Source organism: Lampetra fluviatilis, chromosome 8, assembly GCF_964198595.1.
Source record: "Lampetra fluviatilis chromosome 8, kcLamFluv1.1, whole genome shotgun sequence".
In the NCBI taxonomy this organism is placed as follows: Eukaryota; Metazoa; Chordata; class Hyperoartia; order Petromyzontiformes; family Petromyzontidae; genus Lampetra; species Lampetra fluviatilis.
In genome coordinates, this window is record NC_136282.1 from 6,878,798 (window position 1) to 6,893,377 (window position 14,580).

The 14,580-nt window shown below is 41.6% G+C and overlaps 1 protein-coding gene across 3 annotated transcripts in view; it reads right to left on the reverse strand.

The window, feature by feature from the left end:
* Positions 1-6,128: 6,128 nt before the first annotated feature.
* The window catches only part of LOC144933801 (uncharacterized), a 101,213-nt gene continuing 92,761 nt past the window's right edge, over positions 6,129-14,580 (reverse strand). For all 3 annotated transcript variants that reach the window (XM_078858953.1, XM_078858951.1, XM_078858952.1), the window contains 2 exons: positions 12,859-12,975; positions 6,129-9,076 (listed from right to left, as the gene is read on the reverse strand). In XM_078858953.1, coding sequence (XP_078715079.1) covers positions 8,421-9,076; positions 12,859-12,975 — 773 coding nt within the window. In that variant the 3' untranslated portion in view covers positions 6,129-8,420. The remainder of the gene's footprint in view (positions 9,077-12,858; positions 12,976-14,580) is intronic.

Sequence of the window (14,580 nt, forward strand, 5' to 3'; positions counted from 1 at the left end):
CGTAGCCCATCCCACTTGTGTCCATTGCCAAAACTAAGCCAATTGTATTTCTCATTAAAGCGTGGCGTTCCACCCATACATTTTCATTTGTTATTGCAATGGAAATATTTATTTTCACACCAGGCACTTGCACAAACCTGTTCCAAGTAATCTGGTTCCTTGGCTGATGAACTGAGCAATTGCTTTGGTGAGTCGTTAAGATGGTGTGGCTCTTGCAAGTGACGTGCCGTAGACATTGAGTTTACTCCAGTGCATCTGGAGTCAACTCGCAATTCAATTCCAAATACAAAACTTTCAAAGGAATGAACGAGTCCAAACATACACAGCAATACTCCGGTTTACTATGTTACGTCGGGGATGCGCGTTCCCGAAAGGTGTGACTAATATCGAAACGACGTAAATAAAAGTCACCAAAATATCGTTCGTTAATAAAGTATTGTACTCTGCAGTACATTTCTTCATGCCCAAAGCAAAGTAGTTCGTGTACAGGGCAGGTGGAAGTGAAGGCTGAGAGGCGACGGATACGAGAAAGGACGGGTTTTGCTGTCAGCAATGCGAGTGTGGGTTTAGGTCAGGGGTCGGCAACCAAAATAACAAGAAGAGCCATTTCTTTCCAATTCGGTACAAAATTCAGTATTTCAAGAGCCGCAATGCATCTGAGTACATACTGTACATACGTACATATTGTCAAGAAGCAGCCCGTAAAGAGCCGCATGCGGCTCCGGAGCCGTAGGTTGCCGACCCCTGGTTTAGGTGATGCAAATCAGGTCGTACTTTTCTTATTATAATACATCTTTGTACCATTTTCGAAGAATCTTAAGTGCTAACGATCAAACGACTTTCATTTTACCAGGTGAGGCCCACTGAGCTCTATAGCTAGTTTTCAGAAGCGACGTGGCCATAACGAAGTGACTAACCACGGTACATTTATAGCAGCCAAATACTCTACACCAGAGCCGGCCCAGCCACTAAGCGACCCTTGCAATTGCAAAGGGCCCCGTGGCCAGCAGAGGGCCACCTAGAGTCACTGCTAGCTAGTGGGTGAAAAAAATCATACATCAAAGGGGCCTCCAACCAAATTTTGCTTAGGGCCCCCAAAGGTCTAGGGCCGGTTCTGCTCTACACTACTGGGTGGACAGGGGCAGGGCTTTTAAGAAACTTGCACTTTAGCGCTGTCCTAAGCATTATTTTAGAGTTTCGATTTAAAGCTTTCGTGACTGCAGGGATTCATCTTCTTGGTTCTTTCGGTGACTTTACCGAAAGAACCAAGAATATATTTTAGAGTTGTCAACAGTAATCACCAATGAAGCCCGATATATATTTATTTGTCTTCACCAGTATTGCTAAAGCAACAACTGGATGAGGTCGACCAACCATGTGCTTCACTCGTTGGACCTCGCACAGACACAGGACCTCCTGCAGCCATAAGCTTTACCAATGGAAAACCCTCCCCTCTCTCCATTATCCTTTCCTCATAGTCCAGCTAAAAAAAAACGAAATTCCGTAAACACCACCGGCGTCTGGACAAGCCCGTGACAAATCACAGGAGCACTCGTGCGACATTACAACTGTCCAAAGTTGAATGAATAATTGTCTCTGGATAGATGCCAGACGTGTCTGTGCCAAGGCGGGCCGCCTCGCCGTTTGTATTTCTTACCACCCGATGAGAAACGCCGTGATGCAAAGCCCATCCGTGACCAACTTCACCGCACACAGCCCACGTGCGCCGCCACATTGCCTTCTTTATCTGTGGAACTAAGTGGCCGACCAAGGTGGTGTGGAGTGGCTTGTGCTGCTTAGGGTACATTACAAGGTATCATCCTCTTCGAGTGCTATTGTTTTAAAGTTGATTTTATTATCATCATCCAGCACTGCATCTTCTAATTCCACACTGTATTTATTTTAGGTTAAAGCTACAGTAAAACCTTTGATTGCGAGTAACTTGGTCTGCGAGTGTTTTGCAAGACGAGCACATTTTTAAAATAAATATTAATTTGATAAACGAGCGAGGTCTTGCAATACGAGTAGTACGTGTATACGCTTTGTCTGCCGAGCGTCACGTGATCACAACTGATATACGAGTGCTTTGATATACGAGTGCTTTGGATTACAAGCACGTTTCCGGAACGAATTATGCTCGCAATCCAAGGTTTTACTGTATTTTGAAATAATACACTGACGCTTCCATATATAGTTTAAGGGCAGAGACGCATCTTTTAATTCAAAAACTAAAATAATGTAATTGGTGTAACTGTTGTTTCAATTCATAGACATACGATGTATGATGAAAATTTAATTGGAAAACAGAATTGTGAAGGGTAAGAATTTTGTTTTTCTTTCATCAATTATGTTTTGGCAGGGTAATTTACCTCCATACAGTATTGTTAATAGGGAAAACATTTCATTAAATCCATTGCTAAATATATTTAACCTATTATGCAAATGGGGCAAATTAATAAAATATATATTGCAATTCAATTGCGGTGCATGCTCTTAAATTTGAATGAGGTATACAATGTACCCTCCCCTCAGGATTTATGAAAAGTTAATACTGTAATCCCATAATCGGGACTGTAAAGTAGAGTACTACTGGCATTAAAAAAAAATATTCTACCTACAAGAATCAGAACATATTTTATACATCATATACAAATGATTTGCTCAGTGTCACCTGCAATTATCACAAATCCACTGATTCCAACAACACAGTAATGATTCTGTAACAGGAGTGGGCAGAGGAGACAGTGGGACATCTCCCAGGTTACCATGCTCTTTCAGTAAAGGATACAGCCCTGCAACTGTTTGATTGTGCCGCTCCTGGTGGAAGGGTCCCCGCCAGAGGGAGCGCTAGAGAGCCCGCTCTGCAGGGTATTTGGCCTAATCTTCCACGCTGGTCAGGCGTCTTGGAATAGGTTGCAAGTAGCCACCACACCTTTCCCCACCCACCACATGCGGGGCCTGCCGATCGTTGGACTGATCTCCCATCTTGCAATAAAGCGAACTTAAATGTCACACAGAGATAGCGTGCCCAGATAATGTTTGTTAATGTGCCCAGTGTACAATAACCGTGCGGCTGAGACGCATGCCCGAGTGGCAAACATTGGTTTGCAAGGGCCGTCTGCTGTCACTGTCCGACCGAGGTATAACGTGGTAAAAGCACCTCCACTAGTCGCCATAAACAAACCACCTTTAACCCTGTCGGTATTTATCGTGTGGAAAATTAAAATTGCATGAACTTCAAATGTTAACAATCGTTGAACTGTGTCTGACGCCATGACATTGTCCTTTATCACCATTACTCGGTGGCATAAAAGGTAAAAAATTAACCCGTAAAAACAAAGTTTTTCACGATAAATCCTTTATATGCGTGGCATCGGTTTTATTTTATTATTCATTTCTGTTTTTCTTGAGTAAGAGTTTCATTTTTATCACATTGGTATTTTAAATTAAATATGAAATATTTTTTTTCCTAAAAAGTGGAAAATTTTGGGGAAAAATTTTCACGAAAATAAATTGTCACGCACAACGAGTCTGTGTGCAAAATGCCAGCTCGATTGGATCACGGGAAGTGGGTTAAAAAAACGACCGAAAGATGTGCACGGTCGTAAGCGCGCAAGCAAGCAAGTTAACTTAATATAAAGGATTTAAAAATAGATGCTGCCCAGCAATCACTTGCTCACACCAATTCTGGCAGAAGTGTTCTCCCTCTTGGGAAGAGGTGGCACTACCCATACTTTGCCCCACCACATATGACCATGCCGATAGACTAAATATGGTTGTGCACATTTATACTGCCGGGTGCAAAGAGGGAGGGTTGCATTTAATAAACCTTGCCTATTGTTTCAACTGCTGTGGCAGAAGATTGAAGAATGACACCGGCAACCTCTGCATACTTGGTAGAATATGGAAATAAAATTATGAAATAGGGCGAGGCTTCAACTGAAAATGGATCGTGGAAACAAAATAAAACAGACCCCCCTCTGCTGCGATTGAACCCAGTGGGGCTGTAAACAGGTTTATTGTTTTTAGATGGCCATATATTTTACTTGGCCAAAACACAGAAACTAAACAATTCAGAAAATGGTGTGAAAATTTTAAAGCAGCTTCTGTAATTCTTTTGAGGCAAAGCTGTAGTTGTTGTAAACCCCTTACGGCTATAACGCCTTTTTACTGCCCTGTTTTCTTTACAGCTTAAAAGTTCATATAGGGGTTTCCTTTGCTGTGTGGAAAAGCACAATAACTGGTTGTGTAACAAGGAATGTATTGAAATTTGGGGAAATGAAAGTGCAGTTCTATGCGCACCACAACGTAATGAAATAAACAATCTCCTATATTCTAGATTTGAAGCTTTCGTGACTGTAAGGATTCATACTCTTAGGTTTTTTCGGTAAAGTCACGTAGGTAAACATAAATAAGAAAAATAAGTAATAAAATGATAGAAATACCATTTTTTTTTACTTTATTTCTATTATCTTAGGTTTTATCGGTAAAGTCACGTAGGGCAAAATAAATAAATAAAAAAATGGTAGAAAAACATTTATTTTAACTTTCTTTCTATTATTTCAATCATTTTATTATTTATTATTTATTTTTTACCTACGTGACTTTACCGAAAAAAACCTAAGAGTATAATCTCCTACATCACGTGACCTGCTTTTTGTAATTTGTGACGTTCGTTCTGTGAGTGCGTGTGTGCAGAGCGCTGTGGGTGCATCCAAGTCAGTATGTGAGTGTCAAGGGCGGCCGGACGTCGTGCCGGCCACCTGCCCCCGCGTTGCCGTGCCGGTTTTCAAAGGTGCCGGCCGACGGCACTTGCCTCCGAAAGTCCGTCAAGGCTTGAGGGGGCATCATTGTGTTTGTATCAGTCTGGATGCGCGGTATTTTATGATCTGTTCGAGGTGACGGTTCCAAATCTTGAAGAATAAGTTCCGAAGCAATGCCAGCCACAGCGGTCTAATTTAGGCATGTATGGCTCATTTGCATATGAGTCAATTAGCACAGGGGCATTGTGCGTCTGTGCCAACCAACGTCAAAAAGAACAAAAAAATGTGAGCTACAGCATAGGTTTTGTGGAACAGCACCTGACAAGAATTATTTCATCTTATCTTAAAGGAATTTATATAACGCCCTAACCAAGGCGCTTTACGAGGAATTAACAACGGTGCAACGTGCATGAAGGTAATGGTGGAGATGAGGTGAACAAAGTAGATGAGAGAGGAAACAATGGGCAATTCTGTGATACGTGAATTTGGTGAAAGCGAAATTGATGACAGTAAACGATGATGAATGGTCCTCTACAGATGGATTGAATGAATGGGGGAATGAGTGAAAGCCATGTAATGAGAATACGAAGAGGGGAAAATGAACGGTGGTGATTGCGAGGGGGAGATTAAGGGGTCGTGGGGTGGGCTACGTCACAACATGTGTGAGTTTTGAGTGGGGAGTGGAATCGAGTGAGCGAAGGTGACTTGTTTCATGTGGAGGGGTGAGTTTGTTCCAGTGAAGAGGGAGCAAGAAGAGACAATAGGGACAGAGAGGGCCTCTTAAATGAAGAGCTCCACAATATACCCGCACCTCCGATCAGCACGGTGGGCTACGTACGGTGCGAAAGAAGTTCAACGTACATACATTGGGGGATGGACTACTCATCTGGAAGATCCTGCATACTACTGATACATCACAAAGCACTCGCGACTACAGAAATTGTTTACAATTATCTTAAATAGCTGCTCTCTCATAGCACAATGCTATTTGTCGTAATTAGATTCTCAGAATTTGTTTTATATCGAGTATATGCGTTGACAGACAATTTTGTGAGTAAAACTGCCACCGAATGAAAGTGAGTCAATAAACAGGACATCAATATGCATTGGCCTCATGCTTTAAACATGCTCTGTAGTAAAATGATTGTGATTGATTGTCGTACAGCTCTGTTTTAACGTCACACAGAAGCTAATCAACAGTGCATAACTGTAAAGTTAAGGGCAGAGAGAAAATCACCTCTTACTTCTGTAACATTTTAGCTAAAATTATCCATGCCCTGCACAAAATGAAGCTTTCCAAATGTTTTAATGTTATTACTTAACTTTTCTATATATAATATTTAAATGACAACACACAAATGTTGAAAAAGATTGACTCAGTAGCAATGTCTTGGAAGTATTGGAAAAGTATAAATTACCACTTATTTAGCATGTTTTAAACCAAGGTTTGAATATTTAAAATGCGAACACATTTGAACCATTTCAGATGGAAGACCCATGGGTGCTGTATCTTTTGCATATGTAGCCGAGATTATTAATCTTTCAATACCGACACGCCTGACAGAGAGTATTTGAGCATCTTCAATTAATCAATGTATTAATTTATATATATATAAAACAGCGCATTTCACAAAATGCACACAAAAACAAAATGATAATTGAACTCCGATGAGAATGATCGGCTTAGCCAACATGAAATGAAAACTCAAAGCCAGGTTAGAAAGGAGCAGAGCGGAGGCAGCAGCAGCAGGGGCAAAGGTCTTGCAAATCACTTGGACCCTGATCGTTTGAGGCACTATAGGTCTGTAAACTGACCTTCAAGGTGATCTGCCATGGGTGGACAGCCAGCGCGATAGGTTATTCAGCTCCCTATATATCTGTAAAATATGTAAACGATGTGCAAATTTACTTCTCGTCTGTCAGCCGTAACTGTTTTACCAGTTTCCTGAAAATTGCTGCACGCAGTCATAGTTTAATGGAAAGACAGCTTTCATCCAAATTTAGATGCTGCCAGACGCATTATCTAACAAAAGCCGGGGCTTAGCAGCACAACTGCAACCGGCGAAGTCCAATGCACTGCCTTATCTCAGGAATAGAGCTTTTCTGTAATCTCTCACACCCGACTGTAAACCCATCTCGATTCACACACCCACACGCAGTGCTGATGAGCAAACGGAGGCCAGAGGCATTTTGCAAATAACTCGAGACACAGAGCCTGGGAGAGGAAAGACGAGGCCTTAGAAAGACTCATCACGCACATCCGATTAGCACGGTAGGCTCTGTGCGGCACGAAAGAAGTTGAACATACATGCATAAAGCATGGTGAATGCAGATGAGTTTTTTGTACAGTGGTTAAAGCTATTGCTCCTTGCGTGAGATATCACGCTTTAGAAAACCACTCCAGATGACACCAGGGGAGTAAATTTGAATGTAGCCAAAGTGCTCTGACCCTTTGAAACTGCACATATTACTTGATGTTCTTAACTCCTATCTGTGCTGGATATATGCATTTAGATGTTCCTAGGAAAATGATTGCACACTGCTGTTAGCCTAATCGTTTTATTAATTTGCCTCGGTTATACTGAATCATAGGATTGAGATGAAAACAATCTTTGACAAAAATAAACACGTTCAACGCAGATCATTTTACATTCCATTGGACACGCAAAATAGACTAAGCAATACTATCTGCGTTAACTTAAAAGCAAAACGTATATAGTGAACTGTTTAAACAAAAACAAATTTTACGTGTTATTTTGAGGTCCACATATGGATGAATTTCTTTACTGTGTATTTTATTTTCAAAAATACCCAAATCTATTCGGGTGAAATCTCATGTCGTTCACACGTCAATTATATGTCAGGTTTTAAAAAAAAAATCAAAATTCATTAATTGTGATGACCTGCAATGAAAATTTTAAGACTGTAGTCATTAAAATAATCAATAATAGAGTTTTTTTGGTGTCGTTAAACCCGGAACCACCTGACGCAGCCAATTAGTAAGGGCTGTCACGTAAACAGAACATGCAATTCATTACTAGTTCAGCACACCGGTGTGTTGGAGAGTAAACCCACAACATTTACAATTCGAAAGTCTACGTTTTAAACAGTCATTAAAATTCTCAAACACAGCCCCGGTGCCTCATCTCACAGGTTTCATGAGAAAGAATGTGTGGATTTTTTTTAAATGCTCACTATAGGGTACAAAGATGTATACGAGACATGCACAATCAATAGGCATGAGCATTGACCTACATTAATGCAGCCAGTTCATCATCAGCACACACAACTATATTGTCATCTTCAATTACAGATACATATTGCATATTCACTTCCTTGAAAATTAAAGTAAATGCAGATATTAAGAACTGATGCCAGCATCATTAACACAGCCAGCATTGGCTCTGCCCCGGCCTGTTTATTTTAATGGTTTTATCTATTTCCTTACATACATAGTTTTTCATTTACTCATGTTATTGCATTCCTATTGCTATTCATTTGCTTGTTAACTTAATGAACCATTTATTCAAGTAATATATTGTAAAATACAAATGTGTGTTTAATGTGGCAGCCTTGTGGTGTAAACAAGTCTCATGTCATAGCATCAAATGCTAATGTGGGACATAAAGCCAGGCTGCAAGGGCCTCATTTGCGCATTCAGCAATGCAGGTTTTGTTTTCTTTGGCAAATTGGCTCACGAGGCAGCATTCCGGGGAGCTCTGTGTAAGGCAGGGCAATCGTGGGCCTGGGTGTCGCGACAACATCGCCCCCATTTAGTTCTGCCAAGGCGGTTGTCAGAATCTCCTGGACTGTACGACCTCCTGACCCCGCAGGTGCAACACTGCCACAGAGGTAATGAGAACACTGGCCTCCGAGGATGCCGTGCTTCCTGGGTTCACGGCCCACATTTCCGTCGCTTTGCAGTTCAGATTGAAGGTCTTTCTGGCGGTGCAGATGAGAAAATTTGCTCTGAGGATTTAATCTTAAAGTGGCCTCTCTGCTGCAGTGCATCATCAAGTTCGCGGTTGGCTGTACAGCAACAGCAGAACTGTCGATGTGATGGCCGAGGCTGCGTTTTGCCGCTTGCTCTGCGCGCAACGAAAGGTTGCGTGGGACTTCCTCGGCCAGCACGGCCTGGAAACCAGACCCGAAGCACAGTGGTGGCATTGACTTGATCCAGGAGGACACTGAGTCTCCAAAGGTCTTCGACAGTTGGCTTTGAAGGACACCACTGCTCTGAACACTTCGCTTTCGTACTTGTAATTTTCTGGTTATGCTTTTGATGAGATCTCTGCCTTGTTTCAGCTCATATGCTGCATACAATCACACAACACAAACACGCACAGCAAACAAAAGAAACAATGATTCCTTAATAAACCAGCACTGACTGTCAAGGCAATTCTGTTCGTCAGAATGTATTAAGACCAGCACGGCACATGAGATTGTAATATGGCCAGCACCATGCCTCACCCACCAACTTTGTTACCACTACCTGTACCATATAGTTAATTTTGGCTGAAATCCAACTTTCCATTTTATTCATAATTGACTGATGGATAATTTTATATCCAGTGTTCACTGTTTTCATCCTCGATTTACCATCTTCATGCCTTGTCTGGGCAGTGTTCCCTGGGTTTATCCTCGCTTTAACATCTTCATGCCTTGTCTGTGCAGTGTTCACTGGTTTTAAGGGCCATGTGAGACACCTGAAGAACAACGCCTTTGTAACACCGAATCTCCAGTTACAAAGCAAGTTTAACCACAATTACAACTCAACAATTCCTCAATAACATTGCATTATTTTGATTTCAAAGCACGAACACCTTTGCAGGCTATAGTTCTGGCAAACGAGCACAATAATTTAATAGTGCTCTCAATTGATGAGCAGAAAAAAATTAGAAATCTTTCCGTGAAAGTACTGTATATTGAAACAATCTAAATTCAAGAATGGTGTTTGAAATGATAATCAAATCTGTAATTGACGAGAAAACCCACCATAACAGAACCATTATGTTTTGAATTATTAAAATTGACATGGAATTTAATTTACCATGCTGGACATGACTGCATCGATCAATGCGACATATGATTATCATAGCGGGACCCCGGGGTACAAAATGATACAAACTGGCCGAAGCAATACAATATTTAATTTCTGGGACACTATTTTTTTCCAGGGGTGTACTTAACTCCACGACTGGGGTACCAATCAGTCCGCAATCAGTGCTACTCCGCGATGTCGAAACGCAGCGAGGACGATTGCGCTGAAACCCTGAACGCTCGTATGCACCATAATGCATCGTGTACAGCTCGTCGAGATGAGTCGATCGCCGCATCGCCGACCATCAACAGACTAACAGTGACTGCATCACGGACATTATGCGAGAGCCGGGGTACTATGATACCCCGGGGTACCGCCATAAGGTTCATATCACCCTTGTCTTGTAAGTGCACTTTAGTTTGGCTCATAAACTTGGCTAACTCGCCAAATTCGTGATAATATAAATCTTTTTTTTTAAACATGTGCCGAACTTTTATTATTGTTGTGTGCTAATTTATTCACTTTTGACTATGATGGAGTGATTATAATTCGCAGTCAACAGATGCAAAGATATACTTTGTCCATTACGACATTTTATCTGTTTGGAAATCTTTTAGCCAATAAATAGCAAAGAATTGTCTACATTCTTGATATGAAATCCATTGCCGGGAGGAGCATCATCACATGAAATGAAGCGTCTGCTGAATTGTGAGGTTGAAATCAACATGTGAGCACTGCTTGTAAGGCGAGGTCACTGCGTGCTCAAGTCGTGGCTGAATTGGCGGATTACTCACCATTACCAAATTATCTCTTTGTAAATGCTAATCGACTACATTTCGCTAAGTTGCAATGAGTGCACAAAGACTCAACTGTCCAGAAAGCAATCGTTGACATTAGCCTGATATTTATGTTAATTCATCTGAAAATTTGAAGCAATGCCACCTGCAAGTACACAAGCAGTTGTGCCGACGAGGGGTGAGGTCACCGGGGTCGCTGCCTGCCACTCAGTGATCTACAGTCAGAACTAACGGCTCCCTGCAGAGGGCTTCGGCGCTGATTATCTAACGTGCAGGATCGCCCCGGTGGCCTGCCTGGCCCGGTGACGCCAGGCAATAGCCCTGCCATTTCGCTCAGCAGACAGATGGTGATGGCACTTTTCCACGAACAGAAATTGTACTGAGAGATGTTATGACTCGGCTCAGCTTGAACAAAACAACATGACCTTCTGCCGTGGGGTAAAAAAAAAAACCACACACACAATCGTACATTTTAATATGCAGTAAAACTGAGCGAAAATAAGTAGCTTTAAAAATAAGCCATAACACTTGAAATGAGGTTGTTTCCTGCTGATGAAATTAAATTAAAATGTTTGGCCCGCACCCTTCAATGCTGTTCTGGGTATGTCTGAGTGTGTGTGTGCACGCATGTCTGAAGGAGTGGCGCAGTGATTTGCGTGATGCCCTGTGAATCCCATGACCTTTGCTTGATTTCTGGCCATTCATACCATCATTGACAACTGGGTCTTGAGCCTGACCTGGGCCTACCCTAGGTTGTTTCAGCCACAAAAATAGTACCTGATGCGGAATGTCAACATCGGCACTGGGGAAATCAAAAGTGTCAAAGTATGGTTATGCCACTGCATCGTATGCAGTGTCATCCTTAATAGGTGCTCGCTTAAAAAGCACTTGACCTCATTGAGGAACGCTTGCCATTGTAAGGAAGTATTTAAATGGACTAATGATGTCCAAGAGAATCGTGCGCTGACTGCAAAAACAAGGGCACAGTATTTATGCAATATACCGACACTTTCTCAGAATAGTGGAAACATTTGTTTGGCAATGGCAGTGCAATTATACAGCCGTTTAAATGTGTTGGGATCCTTTCAAGTTGTCCACCATTGGGAAAATTACACAAACAATTGCCCCTGTCAGTGTCTCGCATTGGACTACGCTGCCCCAGCCGAGTGGTGCCGGTCGAACCGCAGTACGAAAATTCAACCGTGTTCTCTGCACCCCAATTGGCTACACATTGCTCATCCAGCTGAAGGTGCGTGTGAGATGAAGTGAAATGTGATTTACGGTTTTGACTACACGAATGCTAATGAGCACCGATGAACATGCACGCTTGACATTCACACGTGTCCGCACACACACACACACACTATAAAAAATGTAATCCCTTTTCAGGATGTGCCACTGAAAGTTTTAGGTCATTAGTTTTCAAGCACATGGTAGATTGTGAGCTGTTGACGACAAATAATGAGAATTATTATATTGTATGGCATCTTGGCGTAGTGGTTATGCTTGTACCTCACAGCAAGATTTTCTGACTCGGGAGCCTCTCTACGTGGAGTTTGTAGGCTCTGCCTCTGTTTCCTCCCATAGCTAAATACATACGGTGAAACCCGGCATTGGCCAAACATTTTAAAGCTGAAAAATGAACTGCAAATGACTCTTTTTCGATTAAAAGCTTTCGTGACTGCAGGGATTCATCTTCTTGGTTATTTCGGTAAAGTCACGTAGAAGGAAAATAATCAAATAATAAAAATAAAACATAATAAAATAATTCTCACGATGTTTCGGCCACAACGCAAGCAGCCGTCCTCAGGTGAAGAGGACGGCTGCTTGCGTTGTGGCCAAAACGTTGTGAGAATTATTTAATTATGTTTTATTTTTATAATTTTATTATTTTCCTTCTACGTGACTTTACCGAAAGAACCAAGAAGACGCAAATTACTCTTTAGGGATTACGCACAGCAGCAACATTGCCCTTGACTGCGAAAAACTTTGCAGGACCCTCCTGAAAAAGAATCCTGCGACTCAGCAAGGCTTTACTGGGTAAACAAGCGTAACAATAATCATTACGACTGAACACAATAAAACTAAATGGTAATTGACTGAGAGGTGTGAGAGGTATGGAAGCTAAAACTGTTCAGAAAACAAGACAAAAGTATTTCATGTTTTTGCTAGCTCCGCAACTTCATAACAACCCTCCTGCTGATCTTTGAAATAAAACATGTTCAGAATTTTTATTTATTTAACTTGATAGCGGTACCTTTGAGCCAAGTAACAGTCTCGTCTGTGAAGAGACGGCTCTCAATCCACTCAGCATGGTCGTGGATGTAGTCAAATGCAGTCAGGCCTTGGCTGTCTCGTATCTTCACGTCAGCTCCTGAGCACACACAACCACGATCAACACTACACTATGGACTTATACAATAACACGTTCATTAAGGTAAAGAAAACACTTGTGTTTTTTTACGTAAGATGTCTGTAAGTTTCTGCCAACTGGAATATTTGAGGAAATTGATATTATGTTTCCTGAAGTAATTTTATTTCAAGAAATATATCCTCAAAGAGACTAGTCGCTCAAAATATTGAGATCTTTCAATCCTCTCGGTGACAGTAAAAACACCAATACATGTTTAATTGTATATGGCCTATCAACATTAGACAATGGTGAAACCAGTATTGTAATATTTTCACATGTTCTTCCTTAATACCTTCCTCATACAAAATAAGATACCACAGCAGATGATATGTGTAAAAAAATCAATAACGGAACGTCATGCATGGTGTTACATTTACCATAACGTTTCCATTTGGCTGAAATTACGAAGTCAAGGCAACATTTTACGTTTACTTAATAAAATGACATGGTGTAAAATAATTGTTAATGCCGATAAACGCAAGTCCATATTTTTAATTCTCACAAATAAGTGTCAATAAGGAAGAGATGAATGTGGCATCGCCAACAATTTGAGGGCTTAATTAATTATCAACCTATAGCGCACACGAGTGTACGTGACCAAGGTCTCACTGCTCCACTGCCGACTAAAACTAAATTCAATTTGAATGTGTGTCAGCTCGTTGAGAAGTAAAAAAAAAAATCCGCGCTGATATATGCACCAAATTAAGTGTTGAAATTCAGTCACATTACCTTGTTACGTGACAAGGCGCCTGAAGTCCTGGATACAATATTTTATCCCAATCACTTTTTATACAGTGGCACTGCGAAAACCCGAGACTTAGCAAAGGGAGAGTCGGAAGGTTAGAACTGAATCGACGCCGCCTTTATTCACAGCGTCATTTAGAGTGCCATCCATCAACTGGGGTGAGCGACACTCTGTACGCGCACTGAGCTCGTTGCAATTTCCGTTCCCATTTCGGCAGAGTCACCGAAGATTCACCGGATGCAATCCCGTGCCTTGCTCGCAATGCGCCAATTTTCATCTCTTTGTTCACGACAACCAAAGTGTGAGGGTGCGGAGGAAAGATTTACGATGTTCTGACACCTCACATTCTCGATACACTGCTCCGAAATGTGTGTGTATATGTATCTATATATCTTCATGAAACTATTATTATGTCTCTCTGCTTCTGTCTATTTCATTGACAGCAGCAGCAAAGCATTGTGTAGTTGGACATTGTTGTTTCTTCTGCACACAGCAGAAGGAGAGAATATGGGGTAGGTCAGCTGGGTGGCTCAGGGAGGGTACGAGCCATGTTTGAGAATTAAGCCAGGACCTCTCACATAATGTATTCACAGGCCCTTAGGGTGTCCATGCGAAAAACAAACCTGTCGCCTCTCTGACGCTGTCACACGCAGCAAGCTTCGCATCAGCACGGTCACTTATGGTCACACTCAATTATTTTGAAATGAGGTCCACAAAATTAAAACTATTTTCATTAGTTTACACACTGCACTTAACTCTGAGAGTACAATAGGGTGAAAGACTTGAGCCATTCATGGTGTATAACCAGAGCTGTTCTTGGC